General features: G+C 40.0%; 1 protein-coding gene across 1 annotated transcript in view; it reads right to left on the bottom strand.

Annotated features, from left to right (window-relative positions):
• Positions 1-4,198: 4,198 nt before the first annotated feature.
• Positions 4,199-14,614, bottom strand: part of bub1bb (BUB1 mitotic checkpoint serine/threonine kinase Bb) — an 84,776-nt gene continuing 74,360 nt past the window's right edge. Inside the window, exons 22-24 of the mRNA XM_043698179.2 lie at positions 12,134-12,305; positions 5,756-5,862; positions 4,199-4,823 (exon numbers count right to left, since the gene is read on the bottom strand). Coding sequence (XP_043554114.2) covers positions 4,649-4,823; positions 5,756-5,862; positions 12,134-12,305 — 454 coding nt within the window. The 3' untranslated portion in view covers positions 4,199-4,648. The remainder of the gene's footprint in view (positions 4,824-5,755; positions 5,863-12,133; positions 12,306-14,614) is intronic.

Genomic DNA, 14,614 nt, shown 5'->3' with positions numbered 1-14,614 from the left:
AATGTTTCATTATACTCTGAATGTATGTGACAATAAAGGCTGTTCAATTCTACAAAATCAGGCTTTCTGCCTTATCAAACATTTTTTGGTTAATTCATTCTCAGATGTTTCAAGAGTTTTTACTTAACACAGTTTCAATACAAAAATGCCTTACTCCCTTTGAAAAGGGAATCACTACCATATTGACTGCTGCATTACGATAATGCTATAGCAAATAATGTAACTGGAAGGCTATATAGATACTTCTGACCTGTAGGACTACTGCTCTGTTGTCAGCAGTGTACAAAGGTGTATATACATTACATCCCATCTCTGTACAGGCCATATTCCTACACTACCAATTCTGGTCTCTTGTGCATCCTCAAAATTTTAAATAACCATGAGCTGAAGCCACAACTGCCATCCGAGACCCAGATTCAGGAATTTCCTGCACACCTCTCCAGTCTCCTTAGAATCCTCCTTAGGGGTATGGGTGGGTTGCGCTTTGGCAGGGTGGTGTGGACTTGTTGGGCCGAAGAGCCTGTTTCCACACTAAGTAATCTAATCTAATCTAATCCGATATTGAAACACACAAGTAGATATTAAGTCATGGAAAGTGGGTAAATTTAATTTATAGGCATGGGAGCAAATAAAGTGCAACATTTTGCTAAAGGTACTATAAAATCAAAAATTGCGAAAATGGAGGAGAAATGTTGTTATGTTCATTAGGAAAAGCTACACAGGCTAGGCTATTTTCTAAAAAAAAAGCAGAAAGGGTCTTTCATGTTTATTATTGGGTCTTGGTAGTTTAGGTGCTCCATATTGGACTTAATAGGGACCAAAACTTCAATAGAGAATTCTGTACTCTGAAGTGGAGAGAATTTGAAAGATGATACTACATAGAATCTGGAGGCAAACCGTATACGTGCATTCAAGGGAAAGTTGGTTAAGTACATGGGAAAGAAAGCAATAAGGTATGCAAGTAGAATTAGAGTAAGTAAAGTATAACAGGAGAGATGGAGACTAAGTGCTTCTTTATATAAAAGTAGAAATTAAAAAGGGTGCCTGTAGGTATGAATGAATGTGGACAGCTATTATCTAATTGTATTATTAGGCTCAAAATATCTTCAAACCAGACCATCAAAAGGATTAGTTGTTAAGGGTTAAGTAGACATGACAATGAGCAATTGAAGTAATAATTGAAAAGTACACAAAAAACAGGCCTAATGCAAGCGGTTTTGACTGGGGGGAGAACTGCCTGACTGTGAGCATCAATGGGAACCATCCACTTATGCGATCTTATAGGGCTACCTGGACTTGTCTTCCACCTATTTGAGGACTGGAAAAGTACTGAAGTTATTATGAAATGGGAATCAGCACATATCCAGAATATCATCAATATTAGGGCCTCAGTTCCACTTGGACTTTCAGGATTGGACTGGATTTGAGAGACCGTGGCCACGGACTTCAAACTATTGGTCTGGGGTTCACACAACTCATGCCATGGAATCGGAGATTGAGCTTGGAGTGTCAGCTGTCACCTAGGAGTCTGCGACAGCATAAGACAGTGAGACTCGTTTGTTAAAGATGTCTGAAGTAGTTTAAGCCAATAGCTTCACTCATTAGATATGCAGTTCATGCAAAACAAAGTAAATGAAGCTAATAAATTAGCTACATATACTGAAGCACATTTCTTCTTGTAAGCAATTTGATCAAACCTTAAAAGAACCTGTTAAGTATTTTCAGCCTAACAGTACACCACTTAAAAGAGAAAGCTCATGTGAAGCACAAACATATCAGAGGTCTGAACAGCCAAGGGTGCATGGAGGAATCAACTCCATCATCTCCCCTTGATTTTGCTGGGCATCAGAAAGCACCAAGATTCACAGAGCTGCTATGTTCAGTGCCTCAAGGGACACCTGAAATGCTTTAGAGTTGGACAGTCTCAAACAGGCCTGTTGCATGCACAAGATGGATGGCCATTAGGCCTTTGGTATACACAGATAAAGACTTGCATTTGTATCATACCTTTGACAAAGTCAGAATTCCCTCAAAATCCAGGAATTCCCTAAGAGCACTGTAGATACACTGCATTAATGGACATCAGCAGTTCAAAGTGGCAACTCACCAAGGGTAACTAGAAATTGGTGATGAAATGCTGGCCCAGCCAGCAAAATCTACATCTGAAAAGTAGAGTTTGACAGCCAATTTATTTTGAACTGTTTTAACAAACAAAAGGCATCCTGTGCATCTCAGTTCACAACTGAAGTATATGTCCAACTAATCTTCACATCTGCAGAAACACTAATGCAAACACTAGAGATCAGAAATGTAAATGCTGGAAAGCTCAGATCAGACATCTATGGAGAGAGAAATTTCATATTTCCAGTCTTGAGCTTTAAATCAAGATTAAAAATCCAATGGGTCTTGAGCAAGTGAAAGATTTATGTGGGGTGGATGAGACAAGAGGAGCAATAGGAAAGGTCTGAAATAAAATGGACAGGAGAAATTAAATGACAAAACATATCTCTTGTCTGCTTTTGTACCATGATATGTCCTAGTTGCAATGGCTGCACTTGAAGTACAGCTAGACAAGCTGTAAAGGAAGAGGGGGAGAAAACAAAAGCAAAAACAAGCAATCTTTAAAATGCATTGGTTAAGGAATTAATGCCGTTCATCAGCAGCAGGAAATATACTGCTCTTCAACAATAGTGCCATGACATCTTTTACATTCATTCAAGACTAGACAAACTTGGTTGAAAGTCTCATTCTGAAAGCTAACAATCTTACAGCACAGAACGCTCTCTGTCCTACTCTGGACTGTAATTCTGTATTAGGTGCTCAAGTTTCTGGAGATTTCAACTGTGAACTTCAGGCTCAGACATGAAATCCACTAACTCCCTACGACTCTTGCTCATTTCAGATTAATTGGAAGTCCTTAAAAAGAGCATTGCTATTAGTCCTTGTTAGATGGCATTGGGGGAAACTCTGCATCACCCTTATTGGTCCCACTAAGTGGTGAGGCTATGGAACCTATCATAAAGAGTGGTTTGGTGTAGAGGAGGGCAGGGTGAAGAGGATGGAATAAGGAAAGGCAAAAAGAAACAAATGAATGACAAAAAAGCTAGATTGAGGATAAAAGGAGACAGGAAAACATTTAAAATTTTGACAATATATAACCTATTATTAATTCATAAATGTCAGTGTTAAAAATAGATTGGAAGTCATTAACAAATTTCACTTGTTTAAAAGGATACACTGTTAATCCTCCAAATAGACCCCACCACTAGGGATATATTTCCCACCCCTCCCCTATCAGCGTTCCGGAAAGACCACTCCCTCCGCGACTCCCTCGTCAGGTCCACACCCCCCACCAACCCAACCTCCACTCCTGGCACCTTCCCCTGCAACTGCAAGAAATGCAAAACTTGCACCCACACCTCCCCCCAAGGAATCCTTCCATATCTGTCACAAATTCACCTGCACCTCCACACACATCATTTATTGCATCCGCTGCACCCGATGTGGCCTCCTCTACATTGGGGAGACAGGCCGCCTACTTGCGGAACATTTCAGAGAACACCTCTGGGACACCCGCACCAACTAACCAACCCAACTGCCCTGTGGCTGAACACTAACTCCCCCTCCCGCTCCACCAAGGACATGCAGGTCCTTGGTCGCCTCCATCACCAGCCCATGGCAACATGATGCCTGGAGGAAGAGCGCCTCATCTTCCACCTAGGAACCCTCCAACCACAAGGGATGAATGCAGATTTCTCCAGCTTCCTCATTTCCCCACCCCCCACCTTATCTCAGTCCCAACCCTCGGACTCCGCACCGCCTTCTTGACCTGCAATCTTCTTCCCGACCTCTCCGCCCTATCACTCTCACCTTAACCTCCTTCCACCTATCGCATTCCCAAAGCCCCTGCCCCAAATCCTTCCTCCCTACCTTTTATCTTAGCCTGCTTGGCACACCCTCCTCATTCCTGAAGAAGGGTTTATGCCCGAAACGCCGATTCTCCTGCTCCTTGGATGCTGCCTGACCTGCTGCGCTTTTCCAGCAACACATATCAGCTCTGCAGTCCTCACTTTTTCCACACTGTTAATTACACCTTGTTTAATAGTCAATTAATGCACAAATTATAAAAGCAGGGGCAAAGTTGGGGTCCCACTTGAGAGAATAAATTGAAAAGTGCGAATCTCCAGAACTTGCAATGCATTTTTTAAAAATTCCCTTGAATTTATTAGCTGCTTTGTACATTAGGAAGAGAGGGTGCATCAATATCATGGTCTGGTATTTATAGCAATGTCTAACCCATTATTTTGTGAGGATATCAAAAAACATAGAAAGTTAGTGAATTGTTACAAACCAGATCAATGTATTTACCAAGGTTAAGGAAATGGGGAAAATATTGTAGGATTTATTAACTCAGTAAATTTCTGGCAGTAAGCAGCTGGACTTCACAGACCTGAAAGGTCCTGAGATTTAATCCAGAGTTTGCAAAAAGTTAGTTGAAACAAAAACACTTATTTAATATAAAAAAAGTAGGTCACTTGGGTGTAATCACTGCAACAATAAAATTAAAAGCATATATGGACACCTTTATTCAAAACAAGAAAAAAAATAGGATCCTGAAACAGTAGCATTTTAAAAAATCTTACATTCACTAATCATGGGGCATTAGTGTGAAAGCATCATTATACAGAATTTCATAATCTGGTTCAATGACTTCTGTCACTGTCTGTCGCAGATCACTCAGTGTAGAGACAGAGGATGCACCTCCTGTATTCAGAATCTTTTCAAAGAAATTGTTCCATAACTCCAGATACAGCAATTCCATTCTGTAAAAATATAAAGACTCCAATGAATACATCACCTTTCACAAGTTTCACATTCTAAACTGCTTTGAAGCCAGTTAAGTATTTGAACGAGAGCAAGGTAGGGAAATGTGGGATCCACTGAATTAATCACTAGCCAAGCTGTTTCAGTGGTAATGGTCGAGATATTAGGATAGCAAGAGTGAACTGCCCTACTCTTTTGAAATACTTTTATTAAATTCACCTAAGGGAACACACAGGACTTCAGGTTAGCATCTCATCAGAAAGGTGGCACTTTAGACAGGTGGCTCTATTTCCCATTGTAGTGTCAGCACAGATTAAGGTTTTAACCTATAACCTTCTGCCTCATGAGGTGAACGCAATACTCAGTTGAAACCATTTTGCAATAAAGCATTTCTAGGAACAGGGTACTAGCTCTGCTAAAAATTACATCCATTTGTCAAATAAAGTGGATTGGCTGCAAAACAAACACGAGCTAAAACAATTTAAGACACCAATGAGGAATGTCACATATTGATGTGGTGGAAGGGGTAAAAAAAAGATTTAAATTCCCAGTGCTTGAAATTCCTGATGTAGGTGTTAAAGGGAAGGGTTGGTGTTTCTGCTTTAGCCAAGTAGTCACCAAGCTTCTTATACACTTAGCTTGTGAGCAATTGCATTGGCAGGCATCAGATCAGCTCTTTGGCCAATTGATCCAAACGTTACAAGTAGCATTAGGAATTCCTGGAGTGTAGGGTGGTATGAGAGCATACCAAAAGAAAACTAAAGATGGACCACAAAGTGCTTGCAGCAAAATGTCCAGCCCATTTTAAACCAGAAGTGCTCAATTTATAGGTCATTAATAATAGACTCAACTTGCCAGCAACACAAACTAAACTCATTTGATTTTCCATTCCATTTAGAAACAGTGTACAGTACAAAAAAAATTAAAATACCTGGAGGATGTAGGTCCAAGAGTCCACAGTGAACCCTGTTTGCTGACATCTATCTCACCTCCAAACAACAGAAAATGCACAGTGTTTGCAATCCCAAGGAGATCAACCTGCAATAGCCAATGTGAGGACTGAAGTTAGAGCATAGACCAGACAGTTGGCTATTAACAATGACAGTTTGTAAGTAGCTGCCTAGTTTCTACATCTATAAGTTGAGGCATTTATTTTGAGCTGCAAAGTTAAGGCATCAGTAAACACACTTTTCTGGTTACTATAAAGATATTCAGCTTTATCTAACTAGTTTTTTTGCAGATACATTTTCAATCTTCGGTTGTTGATGCTCTCAGGTGGTTGGAGCTGACACCATGTTGTTGATAATGCTGTGAGGTTTGAATCACTGTTTGGTCGTGAACCAAGGCTGCTCTTAAACTACACTGTCGCTAATAGTAGGCAACATTTTTGTCTTCGCCTGAGGTCTGACTATTGTCTGACAATTTGCAACTCCAGTTAAAACTTTTATTTATGTTATTGTAGATAACACAAAAGTTTGCATCACAGAGCTTTTAGTACAATTATTCCATCTCTTCGGAGTCCGAACACTGATACTGATGTCAATGTTAAAATTACCTTAATCTCACCTCTAATTTAATACTTTTGCATTAAACTACACAGAGCAACTTATCCAAGAGACTGGTTCTTCACCTGTGAACAGAATTAGCTAATTATTCAATCACTACTTTTCAGGTGGGTCTTGAACCTGGACCTCCTGCAAAAGCCCACTTCCTTTTTTTAAAAAAAAAAAAGAGCTCTTACTTTAATTTTTTTTTTACTAATCTATTTTTCTAATCAATCTGTTCAGAGATATTGTTACACCTCTGAAGCAGGTGGGGCTTGAACGCAGGCCTCTTGGTCCAGGGTAGGGAACTCTTAACATTGTGCTACAAGAGGGCGCAAGATTTACCAGGATGCTGCTAGAATTAGTGTATTAACTATAAAAGAGACATTGGACAGATTTGGATCACCCCGTCTGAAGACAATTAGTTACATCTGGACTCTCGATCTGGGCTCTCGAATATGGATCCAGACTAAAGAATGAATAGCAAGTAACTGTATTAAAATTTAATGATGATACAACTAAACTTTAAACCAAGTTTAACTGATTATAGCTCTGAAAAGGATGGAGTATGCTGAAGATAAGGTGGTGGGAGGAGTAAATGATAGGTAGCTATAAATCAGTCCTAAAGGAGGGTCACTGTATTCAAAACACAGGTGAGGTGCTGGAGGACTGCTCATGTTGTCCCCCTGTACAAGAAGGGTGGTAGGGATATTCCGGGTAACTGCAGACCAGTGAGCCTGACGTCAGTGGTGGGAAAGTTGCTGGAAAAGATACTGAGAGATAAAATCTCTTTATATTTGGAAAAGAATGGGCTTATCAGTGATAGGCAACATGGTTTTGTGCAGGGGAGATTGTGCCTTACCAACAGAGTTCTTTGAGGAAGTGACTAAGTTGATAAATGAAGGAAGAGCTGTAGATGTTATATACATGGACTTTAATAAGACGTTTGATTAGTTTACCAGGGAAACCTTATGGAAAATCACATGGTGTGCAGGGTGTTTAGCTAGGTGGATAAAGAACTGGTTGAGCAACAGGAAACAGAAGGAGTTGAAGGGAGTTTCTCGAAAAGGAGAAAGGTGACCAGTGGTGTTCCACAGGGATCAGTGCCGAGGCCACTGCTGTTTGTAATATACATAAATTATCTGGAAGAGGGCACTGTTGGTATGATCAGCAAGTTTGCAGATGACACGAAGATTGGAGGAGGAGCAGAAAGCATAGGGGACTGTCAAAGAATATAGGAGAGTATAGATAGACTGGAGAGTTGGGTGGAGAAGTGGCTGGTGGAATTCAATCCATGCAAATATGAGGTGATGAATTTTGGGAAGTCTAATTCTAGAGCGAATTATACAGTAAATGGAAGAGCCTTGGGAAAAGTTGATGAGCAGACAGATCTGGGAGTGCAGGTCCATTGTACCCTGAAGGTTGCTGCACAGGTGGATAAAGTGGTCAAGAAGGCATATGGTATGCCTGCCTTCATTGGATGGGGTATTGAGCATAAGAGCTGGCCGGTCATATTAAAATTGTACAAGACATTGGTTTGGCCGCATTTAGAGTACTATATATAGTTCTGGTCGCCACATTACCAAAAGGATGTGGATGCTTTGGAGAGGGTGCAGAGAAGGTTTACGAGGATGTTGCCTGGTATGGAAGGTGCTACCTATGAAGAGAAGTTGTGTAGGTTAGAATTTTTTTCATTAGAAAAAAAGGGAGTTTGGGGGGGGAAACCTGATTGAGGTTTACAAAATCATGAAGGGTATCGACATGGTAGATTAGAGATAAGTTTTTTCCCAGGGTGAAGGTTTCAATAACGAGGGGTCACGCTTTCAAGGTGAGAGGTGAAAAAATTAAAATGGTCAATAAAACATGCAAAAATCAATGAGAGTTCCACACATTTTGGCTACAAAGGCTGTAAAGACTCAGAGCTCACTCCCAAGATGGTCTCTTGGGCAAGTGGTCACTTATATCTCTAAAAATGCATATTAACATATTGTTAGATAACAGATACATTTTTAATGCTCAAGATTTGTGTAAAGATATGTAGCTCAGATGTGGGTTGTCGTGGTTGTGGGTACGTTCACAGAGCTGGGAAGTTAATTTGCAGACATTTCGTCCCATCCAGGTGACACCTTCAGTGTTTTGGAGCACTCTGACACTGCTGTACTGTCTCGTCTGGAATGTATTTGGTTCAATTTCTGCTGCTTCCAGTTGTTCATTGTAGTGGCCGGTATACTGCACAAATCATTATACAGGACAAACAGACAACCAACTAGCAATCTGCATTCATGGACACAACTAGCCACTAAATGCCATGACCTATGTCCCTAGTAGCCAGACATACAGATGACAAGGACCACATATTTGACTGGGACAACACAACAATCATAGGACAAGCTAAACAAAAGTTAGCCAGAGAATTTCTAGAAGCATGGCAGTCGGCCACGGACCCCATCGACAAGCACATTGACCTAGACCCAATAGGCCAGTCACTACAACGAACAACCGGAACAGACAACCGGAAGCAGCAGAAATGGAACCAAATAAATTCCAGAAGACAGTACAGCACTGCTTTACAGGAGGTGCCAAAGCATTGAATATGTCACCGAGACAAAATCGATCTGCAAATCGACCTCCCAGCTTGGCGAACATGACATTTTTAATGCTGTACAGCACCGCTGGTTAGTTAACCTCAGCCAGATTGAACAATACACAAAGATATACATAATGACATTGTTACGCTTCAACAGTTTCACTTATGAAAAATGCAATGACTAAGCCAGTTTCTATCAGATCACACCAGGCCTAATTTAGGCTATGGAGGCTGGTGAAATGTCACTTGTCGCTAGAGATGGTTTGAGTCTGTGAAGTTTCTTACCAGGACATTTCAGAGGATACCAAAAATCAACCACATTAGTAGATTTGGAGTCACAAGCCAAACTGGGTATGTTTGGCAGGTTTCCTTCTTGAAGGACATGAGTGAGCCAGATAGGTTTTCAGGGCAATCCTGCAGTTTAAGATCATAAGATCTTGTAGACATAGGCCATTCAACCCATCAAGTCTACTTGTCATTCAATGAGATCGTGGCTGATCTGATAATCCTCAATTCCACTTTCATGCCTTTTCCTCAGAACCTTCGAGTCCCTTACGAATTAAAAATCTCTCTCAGCCTGGTCTCTCAATGTCACACGAGGAGGGAACAATCTTTCTGCTTCTACCCTATCAAGTCCCCTAAGAATTGTGTGTATTTCAATACCATCACCTCTTATTCTTGTAAACTTCAAATCAGTACAGACCCAATCTACTCAACCTCTCCTGCAAAGTTCCTCCATATCCCATTTTAACCCAGTGAAAATTTTTGGGAGTGCCTCTAATGAGAGTATATTTTTCCTTAGATAAGGAGCCCAAATCTGCCTTGTATAGTTTAAAATGTGTTGTTGGAAAAGCGCAGCAGGTCACGCAGCATCCAAGGAACAGGAGAATCGACGTTTCGGGCATAAGCCCTTCTTCAGGAAGAAGGGCTTATGCCCGAAACATCGATTCTCCTGTTCCTTGGATGCTGCCTGACCTGCTGCGCTTTTCCAACAACACATTTTCAGCTCTGATCTCCAGCATCTGCAGCCCTCACTTTCTCCTTGCATAGTTTAAGCAAAGCTTTCTCATTTTTATACTCAATAAAAAGGACGATATTCCATATCCCTTTCGCAATTACCTGTTAAAATAAAAACTAGTTTACAAGTTTAATGCATGCATAAATATCCCTGCATTGTACTTTCTACAGGATTTCTCTATTTAACATTCATCTCTATTTTTTTCTGCCAAAGAGCATCATAACATTTTCCCCACAATATATTCCCATCAGCCAGTTTTTTGCCCACTCACTTAACCTTGTCTATATCCACTTGTCTTCCCAGCTGTGTCAATTGGAAACACGGCTATAGTACATTCACTTTCCTCATCCATGTCCTTAAATGTAAATAACTAATCCCTGTGGCACTCCATTAGTTGTGGGTCGCCATCCTGAAAATGCCCCCTTCCCCTTATCCTGACTTGATCTTCTATTAGATACAAAATCCTCTACTTCTGACACCACGGGTTCTCATTTTATCAAGTAGCCCAAAATGTGGTACCTTATCAAATGCCTTTAGAAAATCTAAATAAATTAGATCTACTACTTCCCCCTTATCTATACTATGTTACCATTCAAAGAATTTTAATAAATTTGTCAAGCATGATTTCCTTTCATGAAGCCATCCTGACTGTGATCATATTATCTATTTCCCAATTAAAGTTAGGCACTAAATGGCCTAACTTATTTGCTTTTATGTTCCCCCTTTCAAATAAAAAGTGTTACATTGGAAAATTACCAATGCTCTTGGACTTGTCCTAAATTAAAGGATTTTTAGAAGATTACAACCAGCGTATCCATTATCTCTGCAACTACTTCTTTCAATATCTAGGATGCATCGTATCATGTCTAGGAGACTTAGTCTTTAGACCCATTTAGTTTCCTTAGCAATTGTTCTTTAGTGATAGTTACTATTTATTTTTCTCCATATTAAATAATTTAGGTGTCTTCCACGGTTTATGATTATTAAAGGGATTATCCTACAATTCCACATTAAACCAAATTCAAGTCTCTCCAGATGTCATGGTGAGATTTTAATTCTGGTCTCCAGAACTTAGTGTAGGCCTCTGGATTAAATAAGTAATATAACCACTACACTGCCACTCCCCTTCTATCAGGGATTCTGCATGGAAAATTTAGTTTTTAAAACATTCATGAATTTATAGAATGCAAATGCTATACATAAGGCCAGTTTTTATCATCCATCATGACTGACCCTAGGGAAGGTGGCGGTGGCATAAGTTGCAGTCCTTGCAATGTATGAAATGAAGCAAACAAAATGCACACAACAAAAACCATACAAACAGCAACGCAATGCTCAATATTTACTCTTTTTCAAGTGACAGTCACTCAATTATTACCACTCAAATGGAGTTTGATAATTAGTCATGCAGATGAAAAATGCCCTGGTTTAGTTTAACAAGTAGCATTTCACTAGTCGGGAACAACACATTAACCTTGCAAAAAGAGGAAGGTGAAAGTGTAGAAAAGCAGTCCATAATCACCATTTACTGGTATTTGGAGTACAAAGTGGGGTACCCTATTTTATCAAAGTTGACAACTTGATTGGTCTTTGAGGCTTGCTAGGTAAAGTAAGCTGTTAATGAATTGTAGCTATATATCACTATGTTATAGATTAGATTACTTATTTACAGTGTGGAAACAGGCCCTTCGGCCCAACAAGTCCACACCGACCCTCCGGAGAGCAACCCACCCAGACCCAATCCTATACATTTACCCCTTCACCTAATACTATGGGCAATTTAGCATGGCCAATTCACCTAACCTGCACATTTTTGGACTGTGGGAGGAAACCCACAAAGACACTGGGAGAAATGTGCAAACTCCACACAGACAGTTGCCTGAGGCGGGAAATGAACCTGGGTCTCTGGCGCTGTGAGGCAACAGTGCTAACCACTGTGCCACCGTGCCGCCACATTAGAAGTTGAGGAGTGGAAAAGAAAAACATTGGTGAAAAAATAAAAAGCTCACGTCTTAACTCCAAAGCAGAATAAACCTGCATCAGATCAATCCTGCTGAGCAAGATGATCATTGTGCACTAGCCCGATAGCGTTTATTAAATAGCAGAGAAAGTGGTAATACATTGTGTATTAGATCAATTAGTGCCCTAACAGCAGTTTACCTGGTAGGCATTCGTGCACCCAAACAGGAGCTCTTTATTTGATAGTGATTGCATTGTAGGAAACTTCATAAACGTGACGACACCAGACTGCAGCTTCAGGTCCAAGCTGTGGGCAAAATCCGTGAGCTTTACTAAACCGTCACCACTGGGGCATGCAGAGCCTTCATAAAACCTAAGGAATGAAGACAGACGAGCCAGGTTAAATGGACAAATCTCAAAAGGTTGTATATAGTGCAAAGCTTTGTGCAATTTTTTCTTTCCCTTTCCACTCATTGTCATAATTAGATACAACAATGATATATAGTTAGAATTCATTAACAGCTTACTTTTACCAAAAAAAAATTAACAGTTGGTTAGTCAACCTTACAGAATGGGGTACTCCACTTTGTACTCTAAATACCAGTAGATGATTATGGATTGCTTTTCTACATTGTCACCTTCCTCTTTTTCCAAGGGCAGTATGTCAATAACCCAATGTACTAATTAAGAGGCGGATGGAAACGTAGGCCATTATATTTAGACAAACAACACTAATACAATCAGTTTAGCATTACAAACTCAGCACTCAGTTAATCAGGGGTTCAGTGCAAGTAATTTGCACAACAGCACAGTAAAGATTTGGAGTGCACAAGTTTGTTTCATCTGGCTTGGCCTTCTCAAACTAAAATGTCCAAAAGGTAATCATAACCCTGGCCAGCTTCAGAGGCTGAGTAGCACAGGCAAAATTAGTTTAATCTACATTCAAACGGGATACCCAAGACACAAAAGTAATGCACTCAATCTTTTCTACAACTGGCTCTGCTCAACAGGAACCGGCCAAACAGCTCAGCAAATTACTACATCAAAAGTAATACAATGTCTATTTGACATTGCTAGCCTATCCCCCAGTGTACCACTCAAGGAGAGTGCGATGCAGCAATCTAGACCTGACATCATATGAGAATCAACATTCACTGAAATTATGAACCCAGCAACCTATGCAGTCGAGTTTAATTTTAACACCCTATATGCCCACATAGATGGTGTTGTCACTGAATCCCTATGAGGCCCTGATCTTGCAAATATCTTTGGTGGGCTCATTTAAAACAAAAAGTGGTTAGACGCAATGATGTCTAAACTTTCAACCCATGCTAATTTTCAATATGTAGATGATTTACTTGCTATATTTGGATCTGCAGCTACATATCTAAAGTTTCCATCCACTTCTTAATAGGCTTCAAGCTGCACTCAAATTCACCTTTGAAATGGAGCTGACAAATGAAACCCCTTTCTACAATATCCTAGTTGAGAAATCAGACAGGGGATTTGCTGGTTTACTTTCATTATTCAGTTTGTGCATTGCTGACAACCAATTTAAGATGACTGGTCAATTTGCAGGATGACACATTTGCAGATACCAGAAGCTACATATTAATACACAGAACCTTGTATTTTGCATACAGACAGACCAAAAGAATACGTATACAGAACAATCTCAGTTATCCGATCATCAATTATCCGAATTTTAGATTACTTGAACAAGATCTCAAGGTCCCTGTACATGCATTGCAATTGAAGTAGGAAAATTCTATTCCTCATCCATTTAGCGCATCATTTTGTAAATTTGAACAGGAATTATAGATGCAAGTATACTTTAATAAATAATTAGCTTCAAATATATACTCAAGATGTGACATTAGAGTTAAGTCTACACATTTTATAAAAAGGCTTTCCAATACTTATTCTCCCCGAGGACAAAGGTTTGTGACTGCGAACACACAAGAACATCATATGTGCAAGCCTGAGTTGTGTGCTCTAGCAGCGAGATTCCCTCTCAACATGACTCGCACCATTTTGCAAACCCAACAATTATTTTCCTCAGCTCAGTCTCCAGAGCGTTAAGTCAAAAAACATGCTCGCACTTTTCTTCTGTTGCTTTTTCTTCCCATTATCCCATGACAACTCTTTTCTTTCCCCAAACAAAAAGTAGTTCAATCTTTCAGATGACAAGAAAATGTAATGTAACTCTTATTTGATGAGGGAAGAGCAAACCGTAGTGATTTGCTAATAAACAGGAGGAAAACTTGACTGGGGGGGGGGGGGAGAAGAGAAGTGGAGAGAAACAAGAATAAACCATTATGCCCCTAAACAGGACAGAAACTGAAGAGAGTGAAAAAAATCATCCCCCCCTCTCTCATGCTCCCCTGTATTTTGTATCTTTCGGTGGTCACTGAGAAGGGATGGGAAACACTTCGTTAGTCTGGACGGAGGGACAGCACTGAACAAAAGATGCTGGCTGCTGTCAAGGACCGGGATAAAACAGGAAAATGTCAGCAAAACGTTTCAGACTGCAGTCAAACTCTAGCCAAAAAGTGATTTTATTTATAAAATACCATGAATCTTTAAGCAACATAGAATGTGTACAAACACTCAATCAATTGAATAAAATAAAAACTCTGTAAACATGCTTTTTCATGTAATTATGTTCAGTATGGCTTCTTT

This window comes from Chiloscyllium plagiosum, unplaced genomic scaffold (genome assembly GCF_037043375.1).
Source record: "Chiloscyllium plagiosum isolate Xiang-an unplaced genomic scaffold, Cpla_swu_hap1 HiC_scaffold_8, whole genome shotgun sequence".
In the NCBI taxonomy this organism is placed as follows: Eukaryota; Metazoa; Chordata; class Chondrichthyes; order Orectolobiformes; family Hemiscylliidae; genus Chiloscyllium; species Chiloscyllium plagiosum.
Note: the sequence above shows the minus strand (reverse complement) of the source record. Positions and strands in the feature narration are given on the sequence as shown.